Source organism: Dryas octopetala, chromosome 1, assembly GCF_963921425.1.
Source record: "Dryas octopetala chromosome 1, drDryOcto1.1, whole genome shotgun sequence".
Taxonomy (NCBI): Eukaryota; Viridiplantae; Streptophyta; class Magnoliopsida; order Rosales; family Rosaceae; genus Dryas; species Dryas octopetala.
In genome coordinates, this window is record NC_141366.1 from 9272495 (window position 1) to 9288964 (window position 16470).

The 16470-nt window shown below is 37.1% G+C and overlaps 2 protein-coding genes and 3 pseudogenes across 2 annotated transcripts; all 5 read right to left on the reverse strand.

Moving 5' to 3' along the window:
• Positions 1 to 2027: 2027 nt before the first annotated feature.
• On the reverse strand, positions 2028 to 3425 carry LOC147297490 (Peroxidase superfamily protein). The gene is made up of 3 exons (XM_086229600.1): positions 3123 to 3425; positions 2521 to 2863; positions 2028 to 2434 (listed from the first exon to the last, which is right to left on the reverse strand). Exons 1-3 carry the CDS (start codon positions 3423 to 3425, stop codon positions 2028 to 2030), a joined length of 1053 nt encoding a protein of 350 aa, XP_086085726.1.
• Positions 3426 to 4370: 945 nt separating this feature from the next.
• LOC147297491 (receptor-like protein EIX2) lies at positions 4371 to 7194 on the reverse strand (annotated as a pseudogene).
• Positions 7195 to 9182: 1988 nt separating this feature from the next.
• LOC147297492 (uncharacterized) lies at positions 9183 to 11792 on the reverse strand (annotated as a pseudogene).
• Positions 11793 to 12568: 776 nt separating this feature from the next.
• Positions 12569 to 14203, reverse strand: LOC147297493 (receptor-like protein EIX2). Its single transcript, XM_086235139.1, has one exon. The coding sequence runs from the start codon at positions 14201 to 14203 to the stop codon at positions 12569 to 12571; it is 1635 nt and encodes a 544-aa protein (XP_086091265.1).
• LOC147297494 (receptor-like protein EIX1) lies at positions 14128 to 15664 on the reverse strand (annotated as a pseudogene).
• Positions 15665 to 16470: the final 806 nt, after the last annotated feature.

Below are 16470 nucleotides of genomic sequence, written 5' to 3' on the forward strand. Positions count from 1 at the left end.
AGTACTTCATTTCTGCAAACATGCATTTTGAAGATCATCATCCCTTGAATGTCATACACATCCTTATAATGGCAAAATGATTGTCAGAAGCTTCTATTAAGAATATTATCATAATAAATTGAAAATAATATATAATTGTAAGCTGTAGTGATATTACAATACTGATCCCTGATGACTGATCTTATATATTATAGCAGATATACCGCACTGTTTATATAAGTCGCAGAAAAATACAAACCAGGAAGAATTAAGGAGAAAATCAGAGACTATATATGTTTTTGTTTTTTTTCTTTCTTTCTTCATATCTACTTTGATCACTTTGTTATTTTGCTTTCCTCATAATTCCTCACCTATTTGAAATGGGATTTGGACCACTTGGAACTTCATGTGCACCAGCATTGAACATGTTTTCTTGCCATGGGAATAATGGCTGCCTCCGATGAGCTCGAAACCTCCGTAGTCCTCTCCTTCGACCCGGTTCTCGTGTAAATTCAGCAGTCTTTGAACTGCTGGTGCCATGTGATGTTGTTGTAGCAAATTCCATGGCTCCATGTGTAGAGGAGGATGGGATATTTGAGAAGGTATGCTGTTTTTTAGCCATGGTGATGTGAAATATGGTAAGAAGAAAGAAAAAGAGGGTTATAAAAGTGGTGGTAGTACTAGTAGGTGATTTTACTGCATTACTAGCCATGCATGCAAAAATATTAAAATCATTCAACAAGTTCTAGCTATTTGATCATCACATATGCCCTGCAACAATATCTAGACTAGCTAGATATATATAGGCGCTGAAATGAAGGGTTGGCTTGGCTATGTAAATTAAAGTCTCAGAGTCAGAGCTCAAGATGGCAAAGAAAGAAACTCTATGCGGTTTGAAATACTCTGTAGGGGTTATATTATGAAAGTTCAAATGAGAGAGAGAGAGAGAGAGAGAGAGAGAGAGAGAGAGAGAGAGAGAGAGAGAGGTCTGAAAAAATAAAAAGAGGAAAGCAAGCAAGGTGGTTGTGGACTGCTTTTCAATGTCTTTGAGGATGATTCACATTAAGAAAGAAAGAAATAAACAAAACATAAAAACATCAGGTCCTGTGTTCTTTCTATATATTATTAAATAAAATTTAATTTCCATTATTAGACTAGAGATTGGACCCAATAAATCTGGTGTGTATTGGATTATATTCACAAAAAGAGCATTAAAAAAAACATTACTATTATGTATGATTTAACTCATATTTTATGAACTTTATGATAGTTAAACAAGAATTTAGATCGATCAAATGTTAAAAATGTATTGCAGCATGTATTATTTCCTTTCCTTTAGGATTCAAAATTTTCTCATAGCTAGATGTGTTTAAAAGAGATAGCTACTTTGCTTGGTTTGACCTTTTTGACAGTGAGGGCGCGCTTGGTAAGCAACCCATAGTTCCCTGAGAGGAGGACAAAAGTTACAAAATAGAGCCCACATAAAACTATGAGGAATGCAAGAGACAGATTATAAGGTATCAAGGATTCATTTATATTTTCATTTAGGTCCCAATGATCACTCAATTAATAGCAGGCTTTTCTTATGGAATTTTTCAGACCCATAAAGTTTCTCTTAATAGTGACGTGTGACCACTACCCAGCCAATAGAAGAGGGGAGAGGAAAACTAAGAAAGGCCTTAAGACTTAAGAGACTGAAAGACAATTCCCCTTCTCATGGGCCCATTTCCTGTCCATCCAATGAGGCCTTTAGGTTTCTTATTGTAAGCCCAATTAAACAAAATGAGGAAATTTTGTGCTAAGCCCAAGAACACAACACCCATGGTTGACCGACCCATCATAAGAGGATCTTCAAAATTTATATATGGAACTCAATTTTGAGGAACTTATGATACTTAGAAATAGGTTATTATGAACACATTGAGCAAAATGGGAGCAGATAAAATTGAAAGATAAACATTAGTAAACAACAATTTCAAAGATATATATGGTTAAGCAAAACAAGGTAAAATTGAAAGGATTTGAGGTTTGTCATTAGAAAGGTCTTATCAATAGGAGTTGACAAAATTGCAGTTGGTTCTTATTTCTCCTTCATTTTGGCCGGTGAGGACTTGAACATTCCCTAATTTGGCCATGGACACTCCAAACTGGTAGAAGAAGAGTGAGGGTTGGTGAGCCAAAGCAGAGACAAGAGGTGAGGTCCTTGGATCAGAATACAACAATTGATCTGTGGATAAAAGTCCCATCTTCTTTTGCAGATTAGTGAAGTAGGCAGCGTCAAAGTTGTTTGGAGTTTTAGCATCAAGATCAACATAGTCCGAGCCCCATCTGCATTTTCTTTTCAAGTAGTTCAAGTATTTTTCATCAATGGATGGATCAGGCTTGCCAGTTCCACTGAAATTAAAGAGCCTGTTTTGTATGGAAGCACATGAAGACCTTCCTATGGTGTGTGCCCCTGCAGAAATCATTGATTGCAATAAAGGGCAGTCAGATTAGTGTTTTAAATCATTGATTACCCTTAATTGACCAGTTGGTTCATACCTGAGAGAACAACCAAGTCAATCACAGTCAAGCCCTGTGATTGAAAAAACTCAACCAAAGCAGTGATGTTTTCATGACCCATTGGCACCACGTCAGCTTCCTTGGCAATAGAAACTCGTCCATCTCTCCTCCCATATGGGACCGTCCAGTATGGACCTCCAGCTGCAACAGTAGCATCTCGGGTAGCCGCAGTCAAAATGTCTGCACAAGATACTGTTTTTGGGCACTTCTTCTCAACCTCTGCTTTAATATCATCTATCACTTCAAACCCTTTTAATGTCTTGCTGATCACAGATGTCCTCTCACTCCCCTCATGGTTTAATAAGATGGAGGCATCACATCCCTACATGTATTGCAAACTACAAATGAATACACATATCCTAAAAAACTCGTAATTTATGATAATTTTGACTGAATTTATGTGAGAATGATCATATCTTTTGGTGATCACATAATGTGACAGTTGATATTTTTATTAACAACTAAAGATAATAATTGATGCAACAAATGAAATTTGTGTCACATTATGCAATTAGCTAATGTGGTCTAAAAATGTGATCGCTTTAGCATTACAAGTAATTGTGTTAAGCATTAATTCTTACCCTGATGGCACAATCATGGAAGTGCAACCTGATGAGACTGGCAGCTAGGCTGTAGTCCTTCTTAAGCCATTCCTTCACTTTCCTATTGATAATGCCGTCAAGGTCTGGGCAACTCTTATGGTAGTGACCAAAGGAAAGAAAGTCTCCAAAGGGCAAATTCTCTGTCAGTGTTGGAATGGTTAGAGTTATGTCACCCTTCCAGGATTCAGGTGCTTCTTCATGGTGGTCTTCTGGGTATGATGAAGATGGATTTAAGTGAACAACAAGGAGGAGAAGGAGGAAGGAAACAATATTGGGATTCATGGTTAATTCTTGTGCAGAACTGAACTATGGACTGCCCAAAACCAAAGACTATGCTGCGCTTTCCTTCCAATTACTTGGTTGACATGCCTTTGGTTTATATATTGCATGGTATTGCTTAGAATTAGAAAGATATTTGAATCATATTGAGTGCATTATTAATTAGTTGAGGACTACGTGGGAAGCAGTACCTTTGCAGATGGAGATGACATGCCAGCATGTAGAGTTTGAGAATTATTATTCCTTCAGTTTTTTATTTTGAAAAATATTGACTTTCACGGTATCTAATACAACTTTGTTCACCCAATAAAGCATTTGATTTGTATAATTGTAATCTACAATTAGGATTGTGAAACTTGTAGTTTAATTAATGAATTTAGATCCTGTCCTTCTCAATAAGATAATGCTTGGTATACTAGAAGGTTTATTTGATTTTTTGTTTTGTTCTCTCTTTTGTACCGACTCTGAGAAGTAGGTGATAAGTTGGGCTGCACATTCAGGCCCCAAAACAAATAAAACGTTGGGCTCCTCATCGAGTAAGGTTGGTCAACAAAATCCAGCCCAAACTTGATTCTACGTAAACTAGTACAAACTAGTATCCCATCGGACCCATCCAAACTTAAAATCATTGCATTCCAAATTCTCAGACTCTTCGAGCAAAAAATAAAAGTAATTGCACTCTTTTTTCTGATAAGTGATAACTGTATGTGTATCAAAAGATAACTATTTGTAGATGTCGAAGTTTTTGAAAGGCTTAGAGCTTTCATTATTCCAGTTACTAGATAGCGTTGGAATTCCTTGATTTATTATTGAATAGCCAGCAAGTACATTACACACACACACAACAACAAAAAAAAAAAAGCATCACACATCACACATCACATGAAAGATAGAAAAAACAATCATATAGTATATGAACTCTCAGTAATGAATCAAGTCTTCTAGTTGTTAAGCTTGAGATGTCCTTTGCCAACGAGCCACTCTCAATGCAACAGCTAGTGCTATCTTATCTTTGATGTTGTCAAAGAAATGAAAATAAGCATACCTCCATGACTTGTTCACTATTAACGTGCCACAAACGCCCCAAAATCCTAGAATAAAGCCAAGTCCGATGCTGACATAAAACCAAAGTAGTCCGTTATCATTTTCATCCTCTTTGTCTTTGGTATGATTAGCAGGATGAGTTGGTCTCTCATCTGGGTGATCTCCAGGGCACATAGTTGAAAGAGGGTCCCCGCACAATGATGGATTACCCACATAAATAGATGAATCGAGCGTTCGGAGTTGGGTGCTCCAAGGAATCCTTCCAGACAAGTTGTTAGAAGACAAGTTCAAGTGACTCACCTTTGTTAAAGAAGATAAACTTTGAGGAATCTGTCCTGAAAGGTTATTATATGAAAGATCAAGAGTTTGTAAGTACATTTGCAAGTTCCCAATCGTTGAAGGAATATTCCCACTTAATTGATTTCTTGACAAGTTCAATGTACCAAATACAAGGAGGCTAGTTATTTCTTCAAGGATTTCACCTTGTAAATTATTTGACGATAGATCAATGGTATATACCAAATCAAGAGTCTTGTTATATACAGGTTCTCCTCCTTTCAAAGTCAGTGTAGTTTGCCCAAGATAACCACCATAGTTGACCACACCAATGAAATTACGATCAACCAAAGAAGTCATATTTTTCAAACATTTGGGAATTGTACCTGAAAAGTTGTTGCGACTAAGGTCTAGGACATCAAGGTTGGAAAGAGAGCACAATTCTTGGGGGATATCTCCGCTTAGAAGGTTGGATCGCAATCGTAGCATAGACAACTGGGATAGGCTTGAACCTATCCATGAAGGTACAGTTCCAATAAATTTGTTGTCTCCAAGATCAAGATGCACCAAAGAAGAACAACTTCGCAAGGAAGAAGGAATTTCTCCTCCAAAGTTATTGTTGTTCATATCTAATGTAAGAAGAGATCTTAGGAAGCCCATTGAACTGGGGATATTACCAGAAAGCTTGTTGCTTGCGACATCCACAAGAACTATTTTTGTCCATAAATTACTCCATTCTGTAGGCAACTCCCCATGCAATTGATTGTTCCTAAGGCAAAGGATTTTCAAGTTTAGCATGTTGCAAATAGAAGATGGAATAGTACCATTCAAATGATTCTCGGAAAGATACAATTCTTCCAATTTGGGAAACAATTGGTCAAGATTTGAGGGAATTGGCCCAAAAAAGAAATTGGTTTCAAGATTAAGGACGGTGGCATTAGGGGACCAAAGTGAGAGTGGGCCCTCAAATTCATTATGACCCAAATCAATAAACTGTAAATTTGGAAATTCCAAATGGGATGGAAGCTTTCCACGAATTTGGTTGTAAGATAAATTCAAATATTTGAGTTGGGAAGATATCTTCAAGAACCAATCCTCTGGTATAGAATCTGAGATTCCAGTTCTGCTAAGGTGGACACTGGATAGTTCAGTTTGAACTTGAAGCCATGTAGAAAAGACAGGACCTACGTGGCAGTTCTCAATGGTAATTGTGTGAAGCTTGAAAGGAGGAACCCACCCATTAGCCAGGTTAAAAAAGAGGGAATTGGGTCGGTTTGTAACTACTGCAAAATGTTGCAATCTTGTGAGATTTATGAAATGGGCTTGGGTTAAATTGCCTTCCCAAGAATTCCAAGACAAAATTAGGTGAACTAGCGCAGAGAGTTGTCCCAAACTTTCAGGAATGGATCCTTTCAACCTATTAGACGACAAATCTAGGAAGTCCAACATGTTATTCCTACAATTTGAGAAACCGGCCAAAAGATCTCCAATACCCCCATCAAATTTGTTGCTTGCAAAACTCAACGTCTTTAGCTTGCACAAATTTCCAATGAATTTGGGAATTTGACCTTGGAGGCCATTATAGGATAAATCAAGGTGTTCCAGAGACTTGAGGCTTTCAAATTCACTAGGAATAGGACCACTGAATGAATTCTTGCTTAGATCAAGATGTTTGAGGTTAGTAAGATTGAAAAACCATTTGGGAAGTGAAGAATTAATTGAATTCTGTGAGATATCAAGGATCAAAAGTGATGTGAAGTTAACGGTCTGCAATGAGAGTGGAAGGCTTTTAATTGCACATGAAGTTAAGTGTAACTAATAAGGAAGGAAGCATACCAACAACATGTAGCCAACTTGAACCTGAACTTACTTCATTCCTACCAAGGTATGTTCTTCCGAGATATATTGAGGTATTTAAGGGAAGAGAGACGAGAAAGCCAATTCAAGTTTCCGCCGGAAGGTATTACCAAAAAGGAGTAGGAGAGGTCGAGATAGTTCAAGAGTTTGACAAGTTACCAAGAGAAGGAGGAATGTCTCCCTGAAATGCTGCAGAGGAGATATTGAGATACCTCAAATTCTCAAGCTGGCCAAAGAAGTTAGGAATGGGAATGCCTCGGAAATGATTCCAGCTTAGATCTAGGTAATCTAGATACTTCAAGTCAAGTAAAGAAGGATTTATCTTACCTCCCAAAAAACTGTGAGAAGTCTTATTTATATTTCGGAGGTCAATCCTTGTAACTTGACCAGTACGGTTGTTGCATGAAATTCCTTTCCAATGACAGCAATCGTGACCCGTCCAAGAAGAAAGCCTACCAGATTCATCAATAAGATCTTCACTAAACGCGAGAAGCGCTTGTCTCTCCTCAGCAATGCATTTTGCACCTGAAACTGGAAGTCCATCACCCTCTACATAGGAACAGGCCAACAACAAAAGGAGGAAATAACGAGCCATGTCCATAATTTAAGGTTTAATTTGTTTGCACTTAATAAGTTGCCCTTGCAGCGGAGATTGCCTATTGATCCAAGTGAATTTATAGGAGGTCAGTAGCGCGTGATATGAATATGTTTCAAAATTGTCCAGAGATTAATTCAAGTCCTCATGCATCTACTAGAAGTCCACTCTGCAGGCACCTACTTAGGACGCGTGTAAATATATGTGCTTTTCTAGCTTGACTTTGATTGCCAATTTGCAATAATATATTGTAGGATTGATCTATTTCTATTGTAACTTGTAGTATACGTACGTACCACTAGTGTATTAATGTTGTATTTTATAAGTCTTCATGGTGTATATCATTTTGCAGTGGAAAGATTGAAGAAGCTGATGCATATATGTGAGGAGCAAGGAAAGGAAAATATATATAGAAGCCCACTTGGCAATGTTTGGTGGTGTATCGATCATATGGACCTGAATTCTCTTTCTTGCTTATTTTTATTTGGTTCGTATGTAATTATATTACTAATCTTAGACTTATGAATTCATAATTGTGACCTCATACACACTCTTTAAGAGATGCCATGAAATTGTTTTATTTTTTACTCATGCATTCTTAAATTTATAAGATATAATTTAGATTAAAAAGTCAAACAAAAATAAATAGAAAATCTAGATCCGTGTATGATAGTCTTGATAGATAAGAATATCATGGACCCGGGGAAATTCAAACCTCAAGTAGCAAAATGATAAGAAGTTCAGGTGCTTTCACACGTATGATAGTCTACCCATCTAGTAGGTGAAAGTTGATGCATTTTCTAGCTTGACTTTAATTTCCAAAGCAATAATAGTACAGTACGTTAGTAGGATTTATCTATTGTAGTACTACTAATGCATAATATTGTATTTTATTAGTTTTCATGGTATAGTTTTGTAGTGGAGGAATGAAGAAGCTGACCTGTGAGGAGCAAGTGAATATGGAGTTGTACATAACTTAAAACGAATATAACCACTTGACAATGAAATAGCATCCATCCTAATCTTTTTTGTGTTGATTGATCTTGTGTTTATTTTTTAAACAACATGGTTTTGGAGTGTAAGAGTTTGAATGTTTTAGCTAGGTTTAGAGTTTAATATTTAACATTATTGCTGAATAAAAAGTCCAAAATGATGTAGTTTCAGACATAAACACAAAATTAACACTAAGAAAACCAGGAGATGATCTAGACTCCTTGACAATGTTTGGTGGTGTATGATATACAGATCGAGCGTTCGCAGCACGGCAAGATAAGAATATCATAAATCCCGGGAATTCAAACCTCCCCTGGTCAAAATTATAAAAACTTCGATCAGTTGCTTTCATTCATAGCACAGCAAGACAATTAAGAATGTCATAAACACTGGAAATTTAAAGCTCAAGTAGTCAAAATTAAATATAGAAACTTCAGGAGCTTTCACAGCACAGCAAGATAAGGATGATTAATCATGTGTGGTCCAATTTGTGGAATTCTAACTTTTTTTAGTCACATGAATATGATTTTCTTGTGCTATTTAATTTTCCAATCAAGCTGCATACGTGTAACAGACAGGCATAGTATAAATATTAAATAAATAATTAGCCTAACTGCATACGTGTAAGTTGTATAACAGATGGGCATATAAAAATCTAACGAGTGCAATAAGTTGGGCTGCCCATGGAGCAATTAAGCTGGGTCAACAAAAATCCAGCCCAATCGCGATTCTGTGTTTAACGAGTGCATAGTTGGGTTTCTCATTCGAAACTTTATGAAAAGATAGAAAATAGAAATTAAGAAACAGGGAAGTTAAATTCCTCTTGATTTATTTAATAGCCAGCAATTAAGTACGCCATACTTCAAAACAAAACAAAACGTACATCACACATCACTCAAAGGTAAAAAAAAAAAACACATAGCTAGCATATGAATTTGGTAATCAATTAACCTACTCTTTTGATTTCAGTAACAGCTTTTATTTTCCTTTTCCAATCAAGCTTGAGATGTCCTTTGCCAACGAGCCACTTTCAATGCAATTGCTCATGCCACCTTATTTTGTATGTCATCAAAGAACTGAAAATAAGCATACCTCCATGAGGACCATGACTTGTTCACAAGTAAAGTGCCACAAACGCCTCAAAAGCCGACAATAAATCCAAGTACGATACTGACAGAAAACCAAAGCACTCCATTATCATTTCCATCTTTATTGTCTTGTACATTATTAGCAGGTGCTTTATCTCCAGGGCACATAGTTAAAAGAGGAACCCCACACAATAACGGATTACCCGCATAAATGAATAGATCATCACTGAGCGTTTGTAGTTGGGTGCTGGAAGGAATTCTTCCAACCAAATTGTTATATGACAAGTTCAAGCGAGACAAAGAGGTGAAAGATGAGAAACTTTGAGGAATCTGTCCTGAAAGGTGGTTAATTGTGTGAGAGATCAAGAGCTTGAAGCCATTGCAAGTTCCCAATCTTTGAGGGAATGTTTCCACTTAATTGATTTCTCGACAAGTTCAAGGTTCCCAATCCAATAAGGCTGCTTATTTCTCCAGGGATTTCACCTTCTAAATTATTTGACGAAAGATCAATGCTCTTGACCAAAAACAAAGTAGTGTTGTATATGAATTCTGTTCCTTTCGATGTCAATTTGGTTTGCTCAAGATAACGACCGGTATTATAGTACTTCACAGTGGAATTAAGGTGAAGCAAAACAATCATATTTTTCAAACATTTGGGAATAGTCCCTGAAAATTTGTTGTGACTGAGGTCTAGCAAGTGAAGGCTAGGAAGATTACACAATCGTTCGAGGATATGTCCACTTAAAAAGTTTGATGGCAATGACATCGTTTCCAATGCGGATTGGTTAGACCCTATCCATAAAGGTATCTTTCCTATGAATCTGTTGCCTCCAAGATCAATACTCCTCAAAGAAGTGCAATTGTGGAATATAGAAGAAGGAATTTCACCCCAAAAATTGTTGTTGTTGAGCTTTAGGATAACAAGTGAACTTGGGACACCCATTGAACTTGGAATTTTACCAGAGAGATTGTTGTTTCCCACATCTACAACCAATATATTTAGCCACGCACTCCATGCTTCAGGGAGTTCTCCAGATATTTGATTGCTTCTTATGGAAAGGATTTGCAAGTTTTGCATGTTGCAAATAGAAGGTGGAATAGTACCATTCAAATGATTCTCAGAAAGTTACAATTCTTCCAAATTAGGAAACACTTGATCAAAATTCGAGGGAATGGGCCCGAAAAAGAGATTGCTCTCGAGATTAAGGGCTTTGGCGTCAGTGGACCAAAGTGGGATTAGACCTTCAAATTGATTATGATCCAAATAATTATAGTGTAAATTTGGAAATTTCTAAGGGGATGGAAGCTCTCCACGGATATGGTTGTGAGATAAATCCAGATATTTGACTTTGGAAGATATCTTCGAGAACCAATCCGAGCCGAGCAAACTACTGGGTGAAGTATCAGGCTATCTATTGGACCTCTACGTTAAAGAGTTTAGAGACAGAGGCCCAGAATAAGCATCAGATTAGGGCACATATATTGTCTTGTGCCATATTAGGGCACAAATTTTTTTTCCTAAATATATATTACAAATTTAAAAGTTATGAATTCATCACATAAGAAGTGTTATGAATCTACTCATTTTTTGCTTGTACACTTTCGAATTTATAATGCATAGTTAAAATTAAAAGTCAAAACAAAAAAAAAATCATAAACCCTGAGAATTCAAGCCTCGAAGTTTAGTCAAAATAAAAAAAACTTCAGGTGCTTTCCCAGCACAGTGGTTAAGAATAATTAATCATCGCAGGTCCAATTAACTTGTGGAATTCCAACTTTTTTTAAATCACATGAAAATGACTTGCTTGTGTTATTTAACTTTTCCAATTAAACCGTACATGTAACAGACAAGCATAGCAAAACAAATGAATAAGCTAACCACGCACATACATGCAGCAGAGAGGCATATAAAAACAAATTTTTTGTTTTTTTTTGGCCGGCCAGGAGCATATAAAAACAAGTCATGGCAATTGAACACTGACTTCAACTCATTACAAAGTTAGCAGTTAGACCGGCCGGTTTGGTCATTACTTCACATGAATCCATAGATAACACGACATACTAACAAAAATAACAAACAGCAAATAATTCGGTTTTGACACAAGCTAGACACACCTATTAAGTGGTATTGTAGGAAAAATTTATATGAAATTTTTTTCTCATTTATTTATATCTTATTTTATGAATTTTTATAGATTATGTGAATACTTTTATGATTTTACTAGCATTAGGATTTAGTGGATATATTGCTTTTTAATGAAGATTGTTTCAGTGATAAGAAGAAGAGTCGAATTTCAACACTTAGTTTTTCAATTTTATATTAGTTTGTAACTTTAAAATTTTGGGCTCTATAAGTCACATCGTCTTCAATTAAACTCATCGAAAATATGGTAATAAATGATGAAGGAAGCAGCGCTACAAGAAACAATTGACAATTTAGAAAAGAACATAATCGAACACTCGGCGCCTCTTATCGAGCAATTGGTAGCTTCGCACCTGAACCACCTCCAATTCCATTTATGGCTTTTATTTTGCTGATCTAGGTCCTCTTGACTTTGGACCACCTCAGATATTACACTCTAACTTTTTTTTTTTGTCTGACTCGGCATTCTATTTTTATTAAAACTAGTGCACATAGACCAAGCTGGGCTGGGTCAAAAAAAAACCAGTCCAATCGTAATTCTAAGTAAACTGGTGTACGTTTCGTTTGGTTGGTCCAAAACTGTATTAAGCCCAACTTTTCAGGACCAACATCCCATCCAAACCAAAAACCATTGTGCTCCGAGTTCCAACCAACCAATAAATTTCCAGACTCTTTTTTTCTGAATACTGTCAATTTTGCAAATGTCGGAACAGCATATAAATATAGCTAAATGACGAAGTTTTTGAAAGGCTAAGAGCTTTTCTCATTCTCAGCTTCCCAAACGATTTCTCTTTATTCTTCTTCTGTTGTCATTATTTTATTTAGAAGATAGCAAAAAAAAAAAAAAAAAACGTTACGAGAAGGTGTAATTTCTTATTGGAAGTACATAAGAAAATATAGAAAAGAGAAATTTTATACATAGGAAAAGGGGAAGTTAGCATAGGAATTCCATGATTTATTTAATAGCCAGAAAAGTCAATGGCAAAAAATATACAGACAGTGAATGACCAAAACGGGCCCAACTTATCTCACAAATTACAATGGAAAGCAACTGAAATAAAAAAACAGAGGGGCAAAACGGACTTTTCAGTGAACAGTCTATAAACAGTACAGCATCTTCTCACCGTTTAGTATATATACAATTTTCCAGTCAAGCTTGAGATGTCCTTCGCAAATGAGCAACTTTCAATGCAATTGCTAATGCCATCTTATCTTTGATGTCATCAAAGAAACGAAAATAAGCATACCTCCACGACTTGTTCACAAGTAACGTTCCACAAACTCCCCAAAAGCCTACAATAAAGCCAAGTGCGATGCTGACATAGAACCAAAGCACTCCACTATCATTTCCATCTTTATTGTCTTGTACATCATTAGCAGGAGTAGTTGGTCTGGCAGGTGTGTTATCTCCGGGACACATAGTTAAAAGAGGAACCCCGCACAACGATGGATTACCTGTGTAAATGAATGGATCATCATTGAGCGTTTGTAGTTGGATGCTCGAAGGAATCCTTCCAGTCAAGTTGTTATAAGACAAGTTTAAGTGAGCCAAGAAGGTTAAAGAAGACAAACTTTGAGGAATCTGTCCTAAAAAGTGATTGTGCGAGAGATCAAGAGTTTCCAGCAATTGCAAGTTTCCAATCTTTGAGGGAATGTTTCCACTTAATTGATTCCTCGACAAGTTCAAGGTACCCAATGCAATGAGGCTGCTTATTTCTTCAGGGATTTTACCTTCTAAATTATTTGATGATAGATCAATGCTCTTTACCAACCATAGAGTGCTGTTATAATTGAGTTCTGCTCCTTTTACTGCCAGTGTGGTTTGCTCATTATAACCAAATGAGGATGAATTGTCATTAACATAGACTAGAGAAGTCAGATTATTCAAACACTTGGGAATAGTACCCGACAGGTTGTTGTGACTGAGGTCGAGGATGTGAAGGAGGCCAAGATTGCACAATTGTTGGGGGATATGCCCAGTAAAAAGGTTGGATCGCAATCGTAGCATATACAACTTGGATACATGTGATCCAATCCATAAAGGTATGTTTCCAGTAAATTTGTTGCCTCCAAAATCAATACTGAACAAAGCAGAGCAATTTCCCAAGGAAGAAGGTATTTCACCGCTAAAGTTGTTGTTGTTGAGCTTTAATATAAGAAGAGAACTCAAGACCCCCACTGAATCAGGAATATTACCAGAGAGATTGTTGTTTGCGACATCCACAACATATATTATATTCCCCCCTCTCCACGCATGAGGAAATTCTCCAGATAACCGATTGCTTCTCAGGGAAAGAATGCCCAATTGTTGCATGTTGCAGATAGAGGGCGGGATAATACCTGTCAACTGATTTTCAGAAAGATACAAATATAACAAATTAGGCATCAGCTGTCCAAGATTCCAGGGAATTGGCCCCGAAAATGAATTGCTTTCAAGATCAATGTATGAGGCATTCGTGGTCCAGAGTGGAAGTGGGCCCTCAATTTGATTATGACTCAAATCTAAATCCTCTAAATTTGGAGAATTCAATTGGAGGGGAAGCTTCCCACGGATTTGGTTGTAAGATAAATCCAAATGTTCAATTTTCGAAGATATCTTCAAGAACCAGTCCTCTGGTATAGAATCTGAGATTCCAGCATTAGGGAGGCTCAAAGAGGATAGGTCAGTTTGAGATTGAAGCCATACGGGAAAGGTAGGACCTACTTGGCAGTTTTCAAAGATAAGTCTTCGGAGCTTGAAAGGAGGAACCCACCCATCATAAGTCACATTGAAAACGAGGGACATGGGGGGTCGGTCTGTGTCTATTTGAATATCTTCTAATCTTGTGAGATTTATGAAATGGGCTTCTGTTAAAATGCCTTGCCATGAATTCCAAGACAAATGTAGTTCAACTAGCTCAGAGAGTTGTCCTAAACTTTCGGGAATGGACCCGTTCATACGATTAGAATCAAGACGTAGTTCTTTCAAAGATGACAAATTTCCAATAGAATATGGAATTGAGCCCCAAAAAGTGTTCGAATGGAGGTCAAGATGCTGCAAATTGGGTAGCATGCCTAAGGAGGCAGGCAATTCACCTTCCAGCCTATTGTAAGACAAATCTAGTGACTCTAATGTGTTATTTGTGGTACAGTCTGAGAAACCATTGAAAAGCTCTTGAATCCCCCCATCAAAAGAGTTGAACCCAAGACGTAAGAACCTTAGCGTGCACAAATGTCCAATGAGTTTGGGAATTTGACCTCGGAGGATATTAACAGATAGATCAAGGTGTTCCAGAGAATTGAGGCTGGCAAATTCGCTGGGAAGGGGACCACTGAACCTATTATAGCTTAGATCAAGTTTTCTGAGGGTAGAAAGATTAAAAAACCAGCTGGGAAATGAAGGCAGCTTAATTGAATTATAAGAAATATCAAGGACCAAAAGTGATGTGAAGTTAATCGTCGGCAGTGAGAGTGGAAGGGCCGTTTTATTAATTTGGCAAAAAGACAAATGTAACTCTAACAATGAAGGAAGCATGTTAACATGATATAGCCAACTGACTCCTATGCTGCTAAGGTTTAGCCCTCCGAGATTGAGGTACTTTAGGGAAGAGAGGTGAGAAAGCCAATCCAAGTTTCCGGAAGGCATTTTCAACGATTGGCTCCAATATGCAAGATCACTACTGAGGTCAAGATAGTTCAAGTTTGATAAGTTGGCAAGATGAGGTGGAATCTCTCCCCCAAATGATGCGGAGGAGATATTGAGATACTTCAAACTTTTAATCTGACCAAAGAAGTTGGGAATTGGAATCCCTTGAAAATCATTACAGCTTAGGTCTAGGTAATTTAAATGCTTAAGGCTAAGCAAACAAGGATTGATCTTACCCCCCAGGCAAGACCGCTCATAAGCTGACATGTCCCACTCTTCCTCGGCTGTGGACCCATATGGATTCCTGAGGTCCATCTCTGCTACGTGACCTGTGCGGTTGTTGCATGAAATCCCTTTCCATTGACAGCAATCGTGACCCACCCAAGAAGAAAGCCTACCAGAAGGATCAGTAAGATGTTGTTTAAAGGTGAGAAGCGCAAGTCTATCTTCCTCAATGCAGGAATGAATCACACCACTGCTGGTTGGAACTCCATCACCCAAACATAAACAGAGATGACTGGTAGTGTGTAGATATGAAGAGTAGGCCAAAAACAGAAAGAGCAAATACTGAGAAATATTGTGGTGATAAGTGGTGGGGTTGAAGTTACTGTAGCTACCCATTATACAAAGCTTTCTTAATTTGCTGAAGAGACGGCTGGCTATTGAGCACAGCATCAAGTGAATTTATAGGAGGCTAGGAGTGCATACAATCAAGTAGGTGGAGACGGGAGTTGATGCATTTTCTTGACTTTGGTTGCCAATGCATTAAGCAAGATTTATTGATTGTACTATATACACCTTATTTATTTACTGGGGAGTAATTAAATTAAAAATGTCAAAGTTACATGCTTTCATCATTTTTCTTTCCCTTTAGGCTTTGGATTGTGCTAAATCAGATCGTACAGGATATGCCAAGAAATTAAGCAACTCAAAGTAGATCCTTCAAATGGCTGGTTAATTATGTCATAGAAATGCTGTTCTACGTTCTTAATGCTTTTGACAAATCATAGTGATGAAATTGGTCTACTACTAGCTCTCTTTATCACCACAGCGGTTGTATGGTAGTTGAAAAATGTATTAGAAAAGACAAAAGAAAATCAAATGCCAACTGGCCGGTTAGTGTACGTTTTCACTTTTCAATTAATTAATAATACTATCAGCAACATTGTTGTCATAAATATAAAAATAACTTGTTTTAAATGGTGTTACCTACTTTACATGATCGCTAATGGGGGTGTGGGTAATTAATTGACATATGTACTAGATGACTAGTAGTGTGTAGAAAAGAAGTGGCCAAAAAGAAGAAGAGCAAATAGTAGTAAATAACATGGTTAAATACAAAAATGGTCCATAAATTTTATAGTAAATCTCAATTTAGTCCATTAATTATCAAAAGTGTCAATTTGTTCCATGAACTTTTCAAGTTG

What these genes read in the sequence shown, in the direction of transcription:
- LOC147297493 (XM_086235139.1), bottom strand. Translation starts at nt 14,203, where the DNA reads ATGTCCCTCGTTTTCAATGTGACTTATGATGGGTGGGTTCCTCCTTTC.
- LOC147297490 (XM_086229600.1), bottom strand. Translation starts at nt 3,425, where the DNA reads ATGAATCCCAATATTGTTTCCTTCCTCCTTCTCCTCCTTGTTGTTCAC. An exon ending in TCCATGATTGTGCCATCAGG is followed by an intron (nt 2,864 to 3,122) that starts GTAAGAATTAAT and finishes CAATACATGTAG; the next exon opens with GGATGTGATGCCTCCATCTT. An exon ending in TGACTTGGTTGTTCTCTCAG is followed by an intron (nt 2,435 to 2,520) that starts GTATGAACCAAC and finishes TGATTTCTGCAG; the next exon opens with GGGCACACACCATAGGAAGG.